Source organism: Grampus griseus, assembly GCF_964374135.1.
Source record: "Grampus griseus genome assembly, chromosome: 8".
Classification (NCBI taxonomy): domain Eukaryota; kingdom Metazoa; phylum Chordata; class Mammalia; order Artiodactyla; family Delphinidae; genus Grampus; species Grampus griseus.
Window position 1 is genome coordinate 56,894,560 of NC_139002.1, and position 20,417 is coordinate 56,914,976.

The 20,417-nt window shown below is 45.2% G+C and overlaps 1 protein-coding gene across 3 annotated transcripts; it reads right to left on the reverse strand.

Annotated features, from left to right (window-relative positions):
- Positions 1–274: 274 nt before the first annotated feature.
- NEU3 (neuraminidase 3) lies at positions 275–19,834 on the reverse strand. 3 transcript variants are annotated; one of them, XM_082660756.1, is made up of 4 exons: positions 19,797–19,834; positions 19,289–19,370; positions 14,632–14,843; positions 275–5,421 (listed from the first exon to the last, which is right to left on the reverse strand). In XM_082660756.1, the coding sequence occupies exons 2-4, from the start codon at positions 19,311–19,313 to the stop codon at positions 4,342–4,344; spliced, it is 1,317 nt and encodes a 438-aa protein (XP_082516882.1). In that variant the 5' UTR covers positions 19,314–19,370; positions 19,797–19,834; the 3' UTR covers positions 275–4,341. The 3 variants fall into 3 exon arrangements, with proteins under 3 accessions (XP_082516882.1, XP_082516883.1, XP_082516881.1); XM_082660757.1 differs by lacking the exon at positions 14,632–14,843 and having other exon boundaries at positions 19,797–19,828; XM_082660755.1 differs by lacking the exon at positions 19,797–19,834 and having other exon boundaries at positions 19,289–19,662.
- Between the last annotated feature and the right edge of the window lie 583 nt (positions 19,835–20,417).

Sequence of the window (20,417 nt, forward strand, 5' to 3'; positions counted from 1 at the left end):
GTGGACTCTCCAGCTTCAATTTGAGAACCTCAAGGTTATTTTCAAAATAGAAAAAGACGTGCAGTGACAGCATGGGGCTGGTGTCAGACAGGGGTGATTCTGTGCATCCCAGTTCCTCCACTTAATAGCTAGTATGTAATATGCAACCAAACCAGTCACGCTAATCTCTGTCCTGCTTCCCTCAGTAGGTAACTATGTTCAAATGACAATGTGTAAAAATGCAAAGGATTATTATTAATAAGATTTTCTGAAAGTAAAAGTTCTTATGAAAAGCAAGAAAGTGCTTCAAAATCCATTTTTTGAAAGAAGCTGGCTACAAACTAGATATAAGTATTAGGATGATAACTCAGTTTCTTTAACAAAAGCAACAAAAATCAGAAACAGTAGCCATCAGAATAAAGCTCTTTATTCACCTTCCTTGTTTCAAAGAGTCATGGTAGTTCTTACAGTACAGAGAGCATTTCTGGCACGTGGTAGCACAGAACCAAGGCACGCTCAAACACGCTGAGCCCCAGCATCTCCCTGGAGGAGTAACAGTTACAGAAAACCCAATCAGGGACAGAGGGGACATGCCAGTGAAATGGGAACCCCAGGTCAAGGCTTGGCTTTAGACTTGGGCTGTGAACCTGGGACCTCCAGGCAGGACCAAGCTCAAGCCAGAGAGCAGCTCATTCCCAGGAAGTACTGTGACTGGCCTGGATACAGGCCCCCACAGAGAAGACTCATTTAGGACAAGTGCTCAGCAGGCTGAGAGTACAAGCCACCGAGGGACACAACATGCTTCTCCCTTGGGGAAACTTGCCCTGGCCTCTCACTTAGCTCCAGAAGGCCAAGGGCCTTTGACTTCTTGTCCATTCAGCGTAACTTTACTGCTGTCTATTCTGTGCCAGGCCCTGTGCCGGGTGCAGAGGACAAAGAGAGGGATCAGACACAGTCCTTACTTTCAGGGAATTCAGAATATGAAAGAAAAATCATGTATTTATAAATAAGTCGTTGTGACTCAAGGTAAAAAGGATGCAGAAAGCAGTCAGACAAACTTGGCCCTCGAGGAGTTCACAGCCTAGCAGAGGCCTAGGCTAGGCAGCAACACGGACAATAACACAGGGCAGCCTGTGATAAGGACCAAAGAGAGGCTCAGGCCGTGTGCTTTGGAGCACAGGAAAGGATGACACAACAGCCAGCGGATGACACAGTGGGGAAATTTCACAGCTTAGAGAAGACTGAGCAGCCTAATCTGGCCAAAGTGGAAGTAATGAATCCTACTGCCTCGGGGAGGGGATTGTGCAGCCTCCGGCTGACCTCTGTGGGTCCCTTGGGCTATCCAACAGGCAGGGTGCAAGGTCTCTTATCTGTGGATGCAACTGCATGACATCCTGTGGATATCTGAGGGGAGACTGGTGACCAGGAGGAACAGGTCCAAATAACGAGGGCCCATGGTAAAGGTTAGGAGCCTAGGAGTGAGTGAACCAGGACGGCCTCTGGGGTCAAAGGACCACAGCCTACACAGTCCTCTCTTCATGCGCTAGATTAGCGACCTCCAGTCTGCTTTCCTCTTTTCTTCACAGCTGCCATCACCTGCCCTATCTTTTCCATTCTCCCAACCTGACAGTGGCTGAAATGGGCTCAGTTAGGGGACCAGTATCATGGTATAGGTCCCAGGGCCCTGAAGACCTTGGGTAACTGACACTAACAGAGTTGGAGCGCCTACAGCTGTTTTCGTTGGTCACCTGGCACAGAGACAGCTTAAAGTTACAGGGCTGGGTCGGAACTTGTCTGCAGCCTAACCTGTGCGGGCCTCTTTCCCTTCCCACACATTTCGGGGACTAGCTGCAACCTGTTGTCATTTCTTCTTCACAGCGGCCACCACCTACACCATTTCTCCAGCCTGGGCTTCATGTCTGCACCCCTTTCTCTCCCTTCCTAAAGGTGTTAGGACTCCTACCTGTTGTTCTTTTCCTTCACAGCTGCCATCACCCCTCTGTTCCTCTCTCTAATCCTCATTCCGGATTACCCCTGTCCTCGATCCTCTTTTGTGGCTATTCGTGAAATATGCACATAGCCTCTGCGCCTACTAAGAGTTTCACTGCTAGGCACCAAAGAGAAGCAAACATGAAGCAAAGGGGAAGGAGAAAGGGGAGGGCAATTTAGAGATGGATGGACTTCTTACGAGAACTGGACATCTGTGGTCCACACTGGCATGTGACTGAGCTCCCTTCTTTGACTCCCTTCTTGGATGGCCCCAAAGAAGTCTTCGTATTCTCATTTTCTCCATCCTTTAGCTCTGGTTTTAGAACTTAGCCACGTTCCCTATTCCTGTCTATTTGGGGTATGGTGCCCATGACAGCTTTGCTGAACACGGAGTTCCCACTAGTCAGGAGGGGACTGCCCTTCAGTCCTCTCCCCTCCCCAGCTCCTCCCTGTATCACCGACTCCGCCCACTCCCAAAGCCCCATCCCCTCCACTTGCCAACTTGATGGAGGCCTTCTCTGATAGTGGCTTCAATATAAAGAAGTACAGATGAGTATTCATTATTTCACCCAACAACTGAAGGTCCTACAGGCCAGGCTAAATGTAAACACCCTTTAGTAGGCAATTAGAAGCCACAAATGATTTTCAACCAGGGAATGGCAATAGAAAGTATCTCACATTATGCCTAGACACTCAATTACAGAAATATTTAGATAAATGTATAAATGAGTGAATGCATGATCATAACTGTGTATTGGGAAGATAACTTTAGCAAATGTATGAGAGGCTAAGGGGATTTTTAAAAGCCCCTCTAAGCCCTGGGCTTAAGCCATACACTAAAGTAGGTGAAGCTAATCTCTCCTTCCATCCTGTAGCACTCTCTGCCATCTGACTGGTATGACTGCAACCCCCAGCTTCCTAGGCTGTGTTCCATGACTAAGACTTGCTCTCCAGGGTCATTACTCAGCACGAAATATATTTACCTGATGCCTGTTTAAGGCATTATCCTCCCAAAATAGGGACAAAAAAAGATATCTCTCATGATAGAATATTTGTCGCAGTAACAGGCTCATGGGGGAAACAGTCAAAAGTAAGAGCGACCATCTGTTTTCGTCTGAGAGAACCAGCACGGGCAAAGTTCAGCCCCAAATCTATTAGACAAAGAGGCATCCCTACTTCCCCAACAGTGATTCCAGTAGGTCTGAACAAATACGCCTGATTCAGAGCTTTGGGAGTCCAGAGACCTTCCTAATGGTGAAGACCTTCCCCATGGGTAAAGGAGTGGCTGGGCCAGGACAACATTCTGAGAAAAACAAACTGAGAAAGCCAGCAGTCTGGGCAAGCTCTGGGGCAGATGACTCCAGGCACAATGAGGATACAACTAAGATAATGACATCAGGAGCTACCATCACCCCAAGTTACAGCCCAACATCTACAACCTACCCTACCAGCTGCATTTATTTTCTTGACTTTTCTCCCTCTTCTAGCCCCATAAACTGTGAACTCCTTGAGGGCAGAGACTGTGGGAAGTTTTGTCCAATGCTTTAAAGTCCTAACCCATGTCCATTTCCCATCAAGAACTATCCTAATAAATGAACTTCAAGTTGATCCTTCATAGGAGTCATGCCATCAGAAACAATAAGTACCATCATCAAGGACCACTGACACTGAGCTTCTCATTTTCTCCCTAGGAGATAATGCTTTCTGGATAAGGGAAGGTTGAGTAGAGCTGCAAAGCTGGAGAAGGTAAGTGACCTCATGATTCTACTATTTTGCCCAATTCCTCTAGAACAGTGAGCCTGTAGAGCTCTGAGCATGATTAGAAGGATGTGTGTGTTTTGTTGTTAAAAACATAACAATCCACCCACATCTTCCTTTGTGCCATGACACCTGCTTGCAACCTCATACTTGGATGAGTGGCGAGTCATTTGAAAAGCTGAGTCCTCTGACTTCCATTTTGAGATAAGAGTCCTATATGCAGCCAGGACGTGCTGATCAGGGAGCCTGCAGGCGCTCTGCCTTTCCTAGGGATGGGAAGAAGAGAAACCACAGACCCAATCCTCTCATTTTACAGATGGAGACCTGAGGCCCACAGAGTACAGGTGACATGCCCGAGGTCCCAAAGCAAGCCAGTGGAAAAGCCAGGACTGCATCATCGTCTCTCAACTCACACTTCAGTGCCCTCTCGACTGCAGTAGCTATGGCAACATTTTCATTTTGCTCTTTGGAGAAGTGAAGAAAGGTAGGGAGCAGAATATTACGTTTTTGGATTCTCTGCAGACTTCAGTAACCTCTGTTATCCTGGCCTCCACTGTCCAGGCTGTGGTTGCCTCCTATGGTAGCCCTTCGATGGGAAGTTGGGTCCTAAGCCAATCAGTTCTGAGTTGGCTCAGAGTTCCTACCAGGGCTGGTGCTGTCCCCTTGCACGTGGCTCAGGACCTCTCGGTCTGTAAACAGGCGGAAGGCAATCTGCTCACACTCCCGCTTGGTCCCACATTCAAACAAACACCCAAACAAGCCCTCCTCCTCCAGAGCAGCCAAATCAGAGTAGCCACAGGGCCCGCAGTGCAAGATCCAGGGACGGGACCAGCAGGCAGCCTCCAACGGGCTCTGGTTGAGGTAGATGCCTAGGTCGACCCTCCGGTTCTTACTGGTTGGGTGTGAGTACAAGAGCCATGATTCTGACAGGGTTCTAGCTTCTGGCTCTAGCCTCAGTGAGCTGTCCAGCAGATGGCTCTGCTGAATGGTAGGAGCATCTTTGCCAGCAGGGTGCTTGCACCCATTTGCGATCTCCAGGGACCGGAAACTCACCACACTGCCTTGGCAGCCATGAGGGGGCTCACAGAGCTGTTGGCTCAGAGCTGGTTTCTGAAAGCATTCACCATGGTCGGTGCTGAGAGCCTCCGCCCGGCACCTATTTGGTGTCCGGGCACTGCAATACAGCACAGCGTGGCCAGCCTTCCCAGTTACCTCTGCCACTTCGCACTCCACTGTCACCATGGGCTTAATAAGCCTGCCATGGTGCCATGTGGCTCCTAGGTCATCACTATAGATCATCAGGGAATGAGGCCTGGCTTTATATGGTAGCCGAAAGCAAAAGAACCGGTAAGGGATGTAGTAGGCGTATGCAGGGATGATCAGCCTCCCCGACTGCAGCTGGATGCCATGACCTGGGCCCACAGCAAACGTGGCCCAGTGCTCCACCTCTGGGCCAATGACCTCCTCGGTCAGGTCCCTCACCTCGCTCCATGAATAGCCAGCATCCTGACTGCAGATGAAGCAGAGGCGGGCAGCATTCCTGCCTGACACAATCTGTCGACGCTCAGTGACATGGCCCCGCACACAGATGAAGAATAGGTACACACGGCCACTCTTCTGCTCCCACACAGGACAGGGGTTCATGGTCCGATGCCCAGGTAATGTGGCTTCCATCAGTGGCTTCAGGGGTTCCCACTAGACAAGGGGAAGGGAGAAAGAGCAGGAGTGAAAGACTAATAGGAAGACATGAGGCTCATTAAAAGCATTAATACTGGGGACTTCTCTGACGGTCCAGTGGTTAAGAATCCGCCTTCCAATGCAGGAGATGCGGGTTCAATCCCTGGTCGGGGAACTAAGATCCCACATGCCGCGGGGCAACTAAGCCCGTGCGCCACAACAAAAGATGCTGCATGGAAAGATCCCGCAACAAAAGATCCTGCGTGCCTCAACTAAGACCCGATGCAGCCATAAATAAATAAATAAATAAATAAATAAATAAATAAATAAATAAAAAAGCATGAATACTTCTCAGAGATAAGAAATAAATGGTACTGAAATCTATAAAATCACGAAGGCCCAAGTGTTCACTGAATTCTCAAATATTATGGGATAACTTATCAGCTGCAAAGAGGCAATGCTAGGTATTGTACGTGCTGTCCCCTCTGTCTGGAACACTCTTCTGCACTTTGTCTACATGCCCAATTCATCATCCAAAACTCAACTCAAAGTCACCTCCTTTATGAAACCTTGCATGAGGTTCCCTCCCCACCCTTACCAAAGGCAATCGGTTCCAGATCACCGCAATAAAGCGAATGTCGCCATAAAGTGAGTCACATGGAATTTTGGTAAATTTATATTTACACTAGGCTGTAGTCTGTTAAGTGTGTAATAGCATTATGTCAAAAAAAATAATGTACATACCTTAATTTAAAAATACTTTATTGCTAAAAAAATGCTAACCGCCATTCAGCAAGTTACAATCTTTCTGCTGGTGGAGGGTTTGAAATACCGCAAGAATTACCAATATGTGACACAGAGACTCAAAGTGAGCAAACGCTGTTGGAAAAATGGTGCCAACCTGCTTGATGCAAAGTTGCCACAAACCTTCAGTTTGTGAAAAACGCATTATCTGTGAAGCACAGTAAAGCAAAGTGCAATAAAATGAGGTATGTCTGTAATTTTTTATGTGCCTGGCTCCCTTCCTAGAGTATGAGTCCTTTGAAGGTAAAAACCAAATTATTCTGATTTTGTATTGCCAGTGCCTAGCACATGATAGGAGCAAAATAAATATTTTTAAAAAGAAAGGACACCTCCCCCCCAAAAAATAAAGAAAGAAAGAGAAAAGAAAGGCCAACACATAGGGAAGTTTTAGGCAAATAAAGGGAAATTTAAGACAAAGATTTTTTTTCCTTCCTCTACTACCCCAGGAGGCAATTCATAACGACGTCATTAAAAACTCAAGCATGGAGTCAGAGACACCTAGTTCAAACCCCACCTTCACCACTCATCACGTGATCTTGGGCAAGTTACTAAATCTCACTTCACCTCCATTTCCTCATCAATTAAATGGAGGATGTAATAACATGCTCACAGAGGGGATGTAAGGATAAAATGAAATAATGCCTAATCAGACATACCACAAAGACCTAATTTCCTTAATATATTTTTAAAACAATATTAGAAATTGGTAAGAAAATTTCCAAAAACTCCAACAGAACTGGGCAAAGAGCAAGATCAGACAACTCAACAGAAAGAGAAGAAAAAAATGAAAATGTGAAGGAAAAGGACTTCCAATTACAACAAACCAGGTAATTTGAACCAAACTTTCTACTGAGAACTAGGATAGATGAAAAAAAATTAAGACAAAAACATCATTTGAAAGCACCAGAGAGCACACAAGGCCATGAAGAATTACAGGCCAAGAACTGAAAGTTCATTCAGAGCGGCTGACGTGGTATTTTGAGTACCTTTTCCCCTCAGGTATCTCTACTAATTCTCAAAGAGGTAACTGAAAAGCTGAGAAGCCAAACAACTCATCTGACAGCCCTACGGGGCTAGCAGGACAAAAATTAGAGGCCCTGGTAAACCCACCAGGCTTTGAGTTGGAACCTTAAAGGGCTAAGTCCGAGAAGTGCAGGTGAAACTGGAGTAGACCAGCCCTCACAACCACCACTCTAGAAAACTGGCTGGCATTACCTACTAAAGTAGAATATAGACATACCCTCTAATCCAGTAACACCATTTCTAGATATCAACCCAGCAAAAAGCATGCACGTAGTACTGAAAAACACGTGCAGAATATTCAGAGCTGCAGTGTCTATACACATAATCACTAACCTGAATTGGCAACAACAGCAGAACGGATCAATTCATTGTGTATAGTCATACAATGGAAAATTATGTAACAATGAAAATGAACAAATAAAGCTGTATACAACAATCTGGATAAACCTCAAGAATACTGAACAAAAGAAGCCAAACATAAAGAGTCCATAGATTAAAACCAAGCAAAACTCTAGAGCTATAAATCAGGCTAGTAATTACCTTTGGGGAAGAAGAGAGGGGGAATGAGAAGCTTCTGAGGTGCTGGCAATATTCTATTTCTTGAGCTGAGTGTGAGTCCACAAGTGTTGACTTTGTCAATTCACAGAGCTGACATTTATGTTTTGTGCATTTGACAATTATGTTTTCTGTATCTGTTATCACTTTACATGAAAAACATTTTTAAGGTAGTATTAAGACTATATACTTAGACTTCTCTGGTGGCGCAACGGTTAAGAATCTGCCTGCCACCACAATGTAATAACTCTAATAGTTACATAACGTAACTGTGGAGTTACAGAGTTCACTGAGATTGGTCATGTTGTTTGACTTCATTCATTTATTTATATAAAAAACATATATTGTCCACCTTTAACATAAAAGACACTGTGAAGGCTTCTCAAGATGTAATGTTTAGAATATATTAAAGTTACTCCATCTTTAGTCTAATGTTATAAATTAATTAACACAGAAAGTACAGTGTTATAATCAGTTGCCTCATATCCTGTCTGGAAAGGGGTTAAAAAAAGAAGCTGCCTGCTAACACAGGGGACAAGGGTTTGAGCCCTGGGCCAGGAAGATACCACATGTCGTGGAGCAACTAAGCCTGTGTGCCACAACTACTGAGCCTGCACTCTAGAGCCTGTGAGCCACAACTACTGAGCCCGCATGCCACAACTACCAAAGCCCATGCACCTAAAGCCTGTGCTCTACAACAAGAAGCCACTGAAATGATAAGCCCGTGCACCGCAACAAAGAGTAGCCCCCGCTTCCTGCAACTAGAGGAAGCCCGCATGCAGCAACCAAGACCCAATGCAGCCAAAAATAAATTTTTTTTAAAATTTTTAAAAAAGACTATATACTTGTACTTCGTTTCTGTATGAAGAAGCACTAGAAGGATACATAAGAAACAATAGTGACTGCCTATAAGAGGCAGAGGACTGGGAATGGGATGTATACACCTTTTTACAATGTTTTTTATTCTTCAGCAATATGAAAGTGTTAACTACCTAAAACAAAAAATAAGATTTAAAAAAATTAACTCCTGCATGAATGAGGAAAGCCTATTATTAAGCAATGCTCAGATCACAGAATCTCAGAGTTATAAGGACCTTGTGCTAACTCACATCCTACAGAAGATTCTCCTCTAAGTCTTGTGGATAAAGGCCATTCAGTCTCTCCTTGAACTGGTCTAGGAACAGGGAACTCACTATCTCTGGGGCAGCCCATTCTATACCAGAGTGCCTTGTACACTGTAAACACTTCAAACATCATGTGCCAAAGTCAACTTAATTATTGGGCAGAAGCCCACCTTCCTCCACCAAGCTCTCCCAGATTGGCTACCTGATCAAAGATTGCTTCCTAAGTCCTCTCAAATGGTTTTCTTCCTCTCTGGAAACTATATGCATGAGAAGTCCACATTTCTGTCTGATCTGACTGCATTTTATTTATTTATTTATTTTTGCTGTGTTGGGTCTTCGTTTCTGTGCAAGGGCTTTCTCTAGTTGTGGCAAGCGGGGGCCACTCTTCATCGCGGTGCGCGGGCCTCTCACTATCGCGGCCTCTCTTGTTGTGGAGCATACGCTCCAGACGCGCAGGCTCAGTAGTTGTGGCTCACGGGCCTAGTTGCTCCGCGGCATGTGGGATCCTCCCAGACCAGGGCTCGAACCCGTGTCCCCTGCATTAGCAGGCAGATTCTCAACCACTGCGCCACCAGGGAAGCCCCCTGACTGCATTTTAAACCAATGGAGGCAGGGACCTCAGTTCCCTGTGACTCTTGGGTAATCAAAACTCAGAAGGCCACCAGCAGGAAGGGGCAGCCAGGCCTGCCTTGAGAGGGAGAGAAAAGGCACCCACAGGGCTGACTCCAGAGCCTCGAAGACATCACCAGGGAGAGGAGATAAAGAAAGCACTGTGGATGTCAGAGAAGGAAAAGACCGTGTCTGGATATGGGAAATCCAGGGAGAAATCACCTTCTATTCTGCTCATCTTTTTTTTTTTTTTTTTAATGTTGGGGGTAGGCGTTTATTAATTAATTTATTTATTTTGGCTGTGTTGGGTCTTCGTTTCTGTGCGAGGGCTTTCTCTAATTGTGGCGAGCGGGGGCCACTCTTCATCGCGGTGCGCGGGCCTCTCACTATCGCGGCCTCTTGTCGCGGAGCACGGGCTCCAGACGCGCAGGCTCAGTAGTTGTGATTCACGGGCCCAGTTGCTCCGCGGCATGTGGGATCCTCCCAGACCAGGGCTCGAACCCGTGTCCCCTGCATTAGCAGGCAGATTCTCAACCACTGCGCCACCAGGGAAGCCCTCTGCTCATCTTTAACACACCCACTTCAAGTATCAGCTTAGATGCCATGCCCTGCACGACAGCTTCTCTGATCCCAGCTGCATTTGAACTCCTAAGGAAACACCTCACTCTGCATAAACCTGCCTTGTGACACTTTGTGGATTCTGGGTGGGAGTTTTGGACAGTTACATCTGTGCACAGCTTTGTTTTCTCTCTACAATTTGGTTGTGCAAATTCTTCCCAAAGAGGGGTCAGAGTCTATCAACTTTTGTATGCCCCTCCCTTCACAACATCCCCTGACTTAATGCCTGGTACTTGGTAGGTGCTCAGTAAATGTTGAAGAAAAAAGGAAGGGAAAGAGAAAGGAAGAAAGATGACAGAGGGAGAGAGGAATGGAGGAAAGTGGGAGGAAGGAAGAAGGGATGCAAGGAAGAAGGATCACAGAAGTGCTCTCAGATGGAAACAATACTCTATAAACAATGTATGGAGGCTCTTCTCCACGTTCCTCCAGTACGTGCCTCCTCCCCCTTCCAAGTGCCAACAAGAGGGTCTGGGGAGCAGATTTAATTTTCTATTGTCACCCTGGGGATAGTACCCCTGTGTCCTTAGCACCCTGTGGGGAAACCAACACTTCATGGATAGCACTGAATATGTGATCTGATGAGAAGTAACAGCTGCAAACTCATTTGGATGGTTAAGATTGCTCCGATCAACAACCTTGAGCAGGATCCAGGAAGATATAAGAAATCCATTCACACAGATACTCCCTTTAAGAACAGGAAGAAAAAAAAACTATTGGGCAGTTTAGTCATTGCAAAGTCAGAAGCTCAGCCATCCTTACTAGCTGAGAGGAGAAAATGAAATGGGCCAGATATGTCTAATATAAAGTTGACATGAAGCTGGAAAAAAATGTGAACAAAACATGAAAGCGTCAGAAGCCAAATGATCTCAGCCAGGTGGAAGCAATGGCACACAAACAAGCTGAGGCTTGACAGAGATAAAACAAGTCTTGGGCTTAAAAATTTAGATGGAGAAATGTGATTAAAGAACAACAAATGTAATGGCCAACAAGCATATGAAAAGATACTGAACACTGCTAATAATTAGAGGAATGCAAATCAAAATCATAATGAAATCAGTTCATATCCATTAGGATGGCTACTATCAAAACCCCCCCACAAAACGAAGTAAGTGTTGGTGAGGATGTGGAGAAATACAAAATGGTGCAGTCACTGTGGAAAACAGTATGGAGGTTCCTCAAAAATTTTAAATATCAATAGAATTACCACATTATCCAGCAATTCAACTTCTAGGTCTATATCCAAAAGAATTCAAAGAACAGTCTTGAAGAGACATTTGCACACCCATGTTCACAATAGCCAAAAGGTGGGAGCAACTTAAGCGTCCATCAACCGATGAATGGATAAACAAAATGGATAAAGGAATGAATGGATAAATGAAATGGATAAATGAAATAATAGATTAACATACAATAAGAAGGAAATCATGACATAATGCTATGACATGGATGAACCTTGAGGATGTTATACTAAATAAATAAGCCAATCAGAAAAAGACAAAATATTGCATGATTCCACTTACATGAAGTATCTAATGTAATCAAATTCATAGAAACAAAGTACAATAGTAATTTCTAGGGGCTTGAGGTAGGGGAAATGAGTTGTTCAATGAGTATAAAGTTACAGTCATGCACTGATGAATAAGTTCTAGAGACCTGTTGCATAACGATGTAATACAGTTAACAATACTGCAATGTACACTTAAAATGGTTAAGATGGAAAGTTTTACATTAGGTGTATTTTACCACAATTAAAACTGTTTTAAAAAGAACAAAAAATGTGAAAAAGTCTTGGAAGTTTTAGTTGACCATCTACTTAACGTTTATGCAGCTACCAAAAAAGTAAATGTTGGACTTCCCTGGTGGGTCAGTGGTTAAGAATCCGCCTGCCAATGCAGGGGACATGGGTTTGAGCCCTGGTCCAGGAAGATTCCCACATGCCGCGGAGCAGCTAAGCCCGTGCGCCACAACTACTGAGCCTGCGCTCTAGAGCCCATGAGCCACAACTACTGAAGCCCATGTGCCTAGAGCCCATGCTCTGCAACAAGAGAAACCACCACAATGAGAAGCCCGCGAACCGCAACGAAGACTAGCTCCCCCGCTCACCACAACTAGAGAAAGCTGGCGCGCAGCAATGAAGACCCAATGCAGCCAAAAATAAATAAATACGTAAATAAATTTAAGAAAAAAAAAAGTAAATGTCACTTTACCTTAGGCTGTATTAAAAGGATACAAGGTGGTGGAGCTTCCCTGGTGGCGCAGTGGTTGAGAGTCTGCCTGCTGATACAGGGGACACGGGTTCGCGCCCCGGTCTGGGAAGATACCACATGCTGCGAAGCGGCTGGGCCCGTGAGCCATGGCCGCTGAGCCTGCGCGTCCGGAGCCTGTTCTCCGCAACGAAAGGCCACACAGTGAGAGGCCCGCATACCGCAAAAAAAAAAAAAAAAAAAAAGGATACAAGGTGGGATAGTCACCTCACTGCTGAGCTGGTCAGTCTACCCCTAGGGTCCTAAGTTCAATTCTGAGTACCATATTTTGAAAAAAGACAGTGACATCCCACATCAGGTCCCAAGGACAGTAATCACAGTTTTCAAGGGACCAGAAACCAAATCAAGACTGTGGTCTAAGCAGCTGCTAAAAGAACTGAAGCTGTTGAACCCCAAAAGTAGAAGACTCAGAGGGTGTGAATACCGTTTTCAGATACATCAAAGAGCAGTTCTCCAGAAAAGGGACTTTACCTAAACAATGTACAGAAGGTAGGACAAGACCAATGGGTAATTATAGAGAAGTACAGATCGTCTCATTCAAAAACAGTTGCTACAGGATTAAGTTCCTAATTTGAGGAGTTGTGTAAGTAGACCCTTAATAGAAGATGACTAATGTTGAGTTCCTACTATCATTAATTATATTTTGCAGACAATGAAACAGAGAAGAGTCAGGTATTCAAGTTCACAGCCAATAAATGATAGGTCTTGCCTGACTCCAAAGCCAGGCTCTTAACCATTAAGCTATTAGTAGCTACCAATGGAATACAGAAGATTTCTATATTGGGAAAGAAGTTGGGCTGATAATTCTTCTAACTTTAAGATACTACAATTAAGTAAATGAGAGAATTAATGTGAATAAAATAAAGAGAAGAGAGAATGAGTTAAAGTGGACACATTTGTGAATGTGTGTGACTACTGGGCAGTGAGGTTATATAACAGGTACGGTCTGATAAAAAACGCTTAACCGCCCAACTGTCTGTGACAGAAAGCAGAGCAACATAACCACAGGCATTGCCTGTCCTGGAGGAAACAAAAGAGCTAGAACTCCAAGTTGGGCTACAGGACACCTGGGATATAAGCAGAGGTTTGACCCTGGGAAGCCGTAAGAAAGACTTGTGACAAAGTGTAAGAGCAGGGAATGGAAATTCCCTGAAGTAAAAAACTTCCCTACAGGGAAATGTGAGTAAGTCATCAAAAGCAAAGACAGGGGTTGCCGGCAAGGGCCACCATCAGCAGAACAGCATTTGCACTGTAACAGCAAAACAAGGCATCCCTATGGACATGAAGTTTTAATGGTGAGGTTTCTGTGAGTAGAAAGCAGAGCAGGTTAGAGGGATTAAAGTACCTCTTATAAAAAATGTATGTATGTGTGTAACTCTCAAACCCATTGTCTCACCTCATCCTCACTTCAGCAATCTCTGAGAGATAAAAGGCAACAATGAGAAAAATGGGATCTGAAGTAACCCTGTAGTTCATAGGCCCAAGAGCAGCAACCATTCTGTCCCCCATAAAAACACAGTAAACATGTGCTACTTAGTGACAAGGGCACCAAACCCATTTCTGCCTCTTATTAGGTGTGTGCCTAAGGCAAGTCACTTTACTTCCGAGCTCCAGTTTCCTGTTGTAAAACGGGCCTCATAATATTTACCTCACATAAAGCACAGGGGAGAGGAAGAGCAGGAAGGGGAAGAGAAGCGGGAGTATGGGTGTTGTCATCCTCCCCCGCATCTCCTGGTAGCTGTGGGCGTGAACGAGCCACCTACCTGTTGGAGCACCAGGATCCCTCATCAGCAAAACTGGATTAACAATGCTTACTTCTTTCGATGACTTATGAGGATAAAGGAGAATGTGAATGAAAAGCACACCACATGTTGGCCAAACTGAACAAACTATGGAGGCCTCTAGTCAGAGACTGAGTTGGAAGCCTGCTTTTACTGCTTTATTATAGCTGTGTGACCTTGAGCAAATAGCAACCTCTCTGAGCCTCAGTTTCCTCATCTGTAAAATGTGACTGACAATAGTTCCTACATCACAGAATGGCTGTGAGATTCAGTGTGCCCCTGGCACACAGTAAGTACTCAGTAACTGAAAGCATTGCTGTTACTGCTTTTTTTCCTCCTCAGCTCTGACACAAGGCTTTTCTTGCATTGATGGGAAAAGACACAGACACTGACATACGCAGAGCAGTGTAGAAACTGAGGCCTAGGCTCAGATCTGGGATAAGGAGTCACCTGTACTGAGTGCCCAGTCCTCAACCCTCGCCTCAGCACCAGGTGGAGAGCATCCTCATCCCTGCTCGAGGAGCGCTTCTCTGCAAAGGCCAGGAAAGTGTGGGTAGGGGGCACATAGAGCAAGGCTGGGATCCGGTAGGTGACCCCTCTCTCGTCCTCCTGCTGGAACAGAGGGCTGTTGAAGGAGCACGATGTCATTTCTTCCATGACCTCTGCAAGGATAGGAGGCAGATAAACGTGTGTCCACATTCAAATGCTGGCTTGTATACAAGTTCTGCTCTATCATTCCATTTCTGGAGATCACTGGGAGGCAAAGATGTACTCAAATGTTTATTTTTTTATACAAAAGTAACATGATCTCAATAGTACAAAGCATAAAATAGGCACTCTCATTTAACAGGTCTATCCTCCAGACTCTGTGGGAATCCTATGCAGCCTGTGTCAAGTGTCTCTCCAGAGAGATTCTGTATGTGCTTCTGCCGAGCATTCAGAGGTATTACCAGTCCGGATGGTTTCTAATGTCAATTTCTTGGCGTGGAGTTTTTAGGCCATTCAGGTAATATAAACATAAACCCAAATCCATATGAGGGAATGGCTGTGGTTAAGAATTCTCCAGGCAGGTAGATGCGGATGATGTGTGCAAATTGGTCTCAAGTGATTCTGAAGAAATATTAGACACACACACTTATGTATATGTGCATGTATGTATGTATGTATGTATGCATGAAGAGACAAGGACAGAGACAGAGAGAGACAGAGACATGGAGGAAATGATATAGCAAATGGGGTAAAATGTTACAAATTGGTAAGTCTGTATGAAAGTTATATGGGAATCTTCGTCCTGTTTTTTTTTTTTTTTTTTTGCGGTACGCGGGCCTCTCACTGTTGTGGAGCACAGGCTCCGGACGCGCAGGCTTGGCGGCCATGGCTCAGGGGCCCAGCCGCTCCGCGGCATGCGGGATCTTCCCGGACTGGGGCATGAACTCGTGTCCCCTGCATCGGCAGGTGGACTCTCAACCACTGCGCCACCAGGGAAGCCCTTGCTTTTTTAAAATAAATTTATTTATTTATTAAAAAAAAAAGAATTCTCTAGGCAAACTTTCCCCTTCTATTGGAGCCTAGAAGAGGCAATCTTCTTTGTCATCTCTGTCAGTCGTAAGATTCCTTTTTCCTTCTCCATTTGATCAGAGGATACAGATTTTCAAGGCATCTAGCTTCATGCGGGGATCTCACTTCCAACCAGAGTCAAACCCTGGTGGGCTCATAGTTTCATTCACTGTAACAGCAGGTATATTAAAGCCCAAGCTTCTAGGTAAGTGGGACATGCAAACATCTAGGGCAGCTGAGGTCAGGTAAAGGGGCTAACTTCTCCAGTTTTCAGTTTACTCTTGGTTTTTAGGCCTGGGGATTTCTCTTACTTTCTTGCAAATTCAGTTATAAAAGACTTTGTTATATTTATCCACCATTTTATAGGTTAGCTAGCCTGCCATAATGCTGAAAATGGACATCTCTAGGTACATTTCTCAAAGAAAATCAGGTGTTCAACTTCTCAGAGGCCCAAAAAGGGAATCCAATCAGACAGACAGAACCAAGCTTAGAATTATTATATTTTCTCTCACCACCTGTCATCCAAGCTCTGTCTTCCAAATCACTTGTAAAAATAATCAGGCTGTGAAAATGAGGCCCATAAGGCCTTACTCATTTATTTAATAAATATTTCTGAGTGCCCACTCAGAAAGTTAGACCATAAGGTAGGTGCTGAGGAGACAAAGGAATCACAGGTCCCTGCCCTCAAGAAACCCACATCCAGGTGAGCGAAACAGACATATACATAGACAATTACAATATCATGCAGTAAGTGCTGCTTTAGAGGTCAACATGAGAGCATGCAGGAAAACAGAAAAGGGCAACTGTCTAGATGAAGGCAGCAGCGGTGGAGTTTTGGAGGGGTAATAAGCCATGGGATCTCCTGTCTCACATCCTTATACTCTGGGCCTGGAACATTCAGATAGGCAGACCTCACTCCCTCACCTTTAGCTCTATTCAAACATCATCCAATCAGTGAGGTCTTCCCTGACAGCTCCCTTGCCCCTCTCTATCCCATTTTCCTGCTCTATTCTCCATGCCACTTACCATCACCCGTATATTATACTTATTTAATATACCCCACAGAATAGAAATTCCATGAAGGGCAGGGATATGTCTGTTTTATTCCCTGATATGCCTCTACACCTAGAACCTTGTCTGGTAATTCACAGGCACTTGACAAATATTCATTGAATGATTGAATGAATGGGTGAGCTGGATCTTAAAGGATGAACAGTGGGTTATAGCCAACTGAAGGGTGAAAAGGAGAAGGGCAGAGGGAGTGGATGTGAAAAGCCTAAAGGTCACAGAAAACACAGTGAGCTGTGGGGACTCGCAGTAATCCAGTAGACTACAGTGGAGTGCAAAAGCTGTGAGCAAAGGTAGGACTGAAGGGGTCAGGTGAGTGCAAATCCTGGGAGGCTTTGATACCTTATTAAGGTGTTTATTCCCACAGGTAGGGAGCCACTCTACAGTGTTTGGCAGAGGAATGTCAAGATCAAGTATGCATTTAAGACCTCTCTCTCAGGTAGCCTTCGGGGCAATGAACTGAAGGGGAAAGTTGTACTGCTTTGGGCTACAGCCTCATAGTGTCAATCAAGACAAGCTTTGTCATTGACAGCATATGAATGATTTATTTAGCATATGAATTCATTTAGCATATAAGTAATTCATTTCACTAGTTCCTAACCTAAAGCGAGAAGAATCACAGCTCACTGTCTGAGGGGGTGGGGAGGTGGCCTCCTGAGTCCGGAAGAAAAGCCTCCCCTCATTCCAATTCTGGGCTCTCAGTTGTCTTCCTTACACCATACGTGAGCACACCTCTCTCCCCAATTCAGGCTCTCCTGCCAGAGGGTCAGGCTTTTTTCTAAGTAAAGATCTGCCCCTGGGCCAAGCTAGTGTAATGGTTTAGAACATAAGGTGTGGACCAGGCCAGGACTGCATGAACTTGGGCATGTTATTTAACTTCTCTATGCTTCTGGATCCTCATTTATAAGATTCAGTAGAATGAGTGAAAGAATTAAGTTAAAAAGTTTAATTGTCTGTTACAGGGCCCATGACACAGTATGAGCTCAATATAGGACAGTTACTATTTTTAGACTGTCAATCACTACATATTCTAGTTTTACTCCTTGAAACCTGTGGAGGATGATGATGATAACGACAACCACAATTACAACTCCCCTTCTTAAAAGTATTTGAATCCCTCTGCACCTCTGGGAGAGGTCATATTTTAAACTCTTATAAGATATATAAGTTAATATCAATACTATTAATCATCAGCCAACACATGATTATTGGTTAACACCAAAACAGGATGTCTCTGGGTAGTAAGAAGAATGAAACACAGAATAAGCATGGGAATGGGCAGGGAGGACTAGGAAAAAAGAAAAGGAGAGGAAGTGAAGAGAGCACGTAAGGAGAAGCACAAGTTCTTACTGTGTGACCTTGTGCTAGTTAATCTCTCTAGGTCTTGGATTCCTTGCTTATAAAATGTGGATGACAATAATACCTACCTAAGATGACTGAATGAAGAACCACTCAAAAATGTTTTATAAACTTTAAAGCACTATGTAAGTAAAAGTATTATAAATTCAGATGTCTTCACAATTTCACTTATGGCTTTGCTATCACTATAACAATTAGAGTCCCTAACATTACTTTTCATTAATTATGCTGATCATGTTGATGACAGTGGTAACACAGGTGGTGACTCTGGCATTGACACCCAAACTGTTTTGCACAAACCATAAGCCGGGAGCTAGGGATAGAGAAGAATCAGATACAGTTTTGCTCTGGAGTTGTTCATTTTAGCAGAGGACTCAACGTGATTAACTGCCGCTCCATATAATCACCTTTCAATCAAGCCCTCCCTGCTCTCTCACTGGAACAAAGTATAGTGTAGCATGGACTTTGAAGACTGACTTGGCTTTGACACTAGCAAGTCAAATTCACCTCTGAACCTCAGTTTCCTCACTTGTAATGGAGATAATATCACCTATTTCTCAAGCTTTCTCAAGTGTAACTCCGCAGACTCCAATTAATCCAGAGCGCCAAGCAGCCTCCAGTGAACCCCAGAAGGAGGCCTTTCTTTATTCACCCCTAACTATTAATACTTAAGGAGCACCCATCACACGTCAGGCCTTTGAAGATCCTGTGGTCCAAACCCTTCTCATGGTACACATGGGAAAACTCAGGCCCACAGAGGGGAATAAACTCCTCTAAGGCCACTCAATGAGTCAGTAATAAAACCCGGACCAAGGCCCAAGTCTCCTAAGTTTCAGCTCAGGGCTCTCTGCTGCCCACAGACCCCCTTTAGTAAGAAGGGTTTTCCCAGTCTCAGATCCCTTTCATCTCTAAATAAGTTTGGCTTCTGTCGAAGGAAAACAAAAACAGACCTAGCCAAAAATACTTTCTGGCTCTGTCTGAGACCCTAGCCAACTGGGGTGTGTCTGACCCAATATTCCCCGCAGACTGGATTCCCTAAGCCCAGAAAGTGCTGCCAAACCTGTCCCCAGAGTCACAGCGCCCCACGTTTTGGGGGGCTCTCCAGTCTCCCAGCCCCACTCACCTGCGCGGGACCCCGGCTCCTCCATCTCTCTTGGGGTAGGTCTGGGCGCGGGGTCAAGCCCTCACGTCTCGGACACTGAAGCCTGGGAGAATGACCAACGCTGGGGAGAGAGGAAAGGGACTGCGGACGCGGACACAAACCACGAAAAGTAAAGAAGCAGGCCGACAGAGACCTCGAGAGGCCGGCAGCGGGGCTGACAGACCCAAGACACCGAGAAGAGCAGGTAGGAAAGCCGGTCCCGGACGCGCAGAGGCCGCAGCCGGCCTAAGGTTGGGACAGGCCGTAGGCTGCGGCGGAGAGTTAGCCCCGCCCCCTCGGGCCATTTCAAACAAAGCCCCACCCCTCTCCTTCCGCTGCCCGGTCCCTTCGCGGCCCAGGCTGGGATATCCCTCCTCTCTCTGGGCCCCAGTCCCGACCCAGCGGTGCCTTAGGATTTGCCCCTTCCTCTTCCACCCCCCGACCACCACCCCCTCCAATGGCTGCGCAGCTCCCTGGCTTCGCCCCTCACCCCTCCATTCCGCTCCTCTGTCTTCGGTCCCCTTTTCCCACGCTCGCACCTATTGGTTGCCGGTCTGTTGATGGGTATCACGCTTAAAACTTCCCTGGACAGCTTGAGTGTGGAGCGAAGGTTCCGGGCCTCAGAGGGGACTCAACTAAAAGGTCCAGAGATTCAGAGCATTGGGCAACCCACCCTTAAGAAAATAAAAATTATATTTATATGTGTTATTTTATATATGTATATATTTTTTGAGAAAATAATAGTATTAGGTTACGACCCGCTGAATAAGATAAAAACCCACAAGTCCACATCGATATGCACAACTGAATAAATATTATAAACAGGGGAGAAAGGAAAGCTCTTCCTATAGTAGAATTTCAATTTATGAAAGTAGTCCATGCACAGGCTATTTGAACATATTACGGTTTATGCTAAACACCTGCTTTCCTTCTGAGAGTCTGGAATTTTGAAACATGCTGGGAAGAGAGTGCCCACGTGGCACTGTGGGTGCTGAGTCTCTAATGGGTTCTCTAGACAGAAACATGGCACACATGCTGCATTTGTGCTGGGGGAAAGTGTGTGCTTAGTGTGATCTCTCATGAGAGGGAGAGAGCATAAGAAAGCCTATAC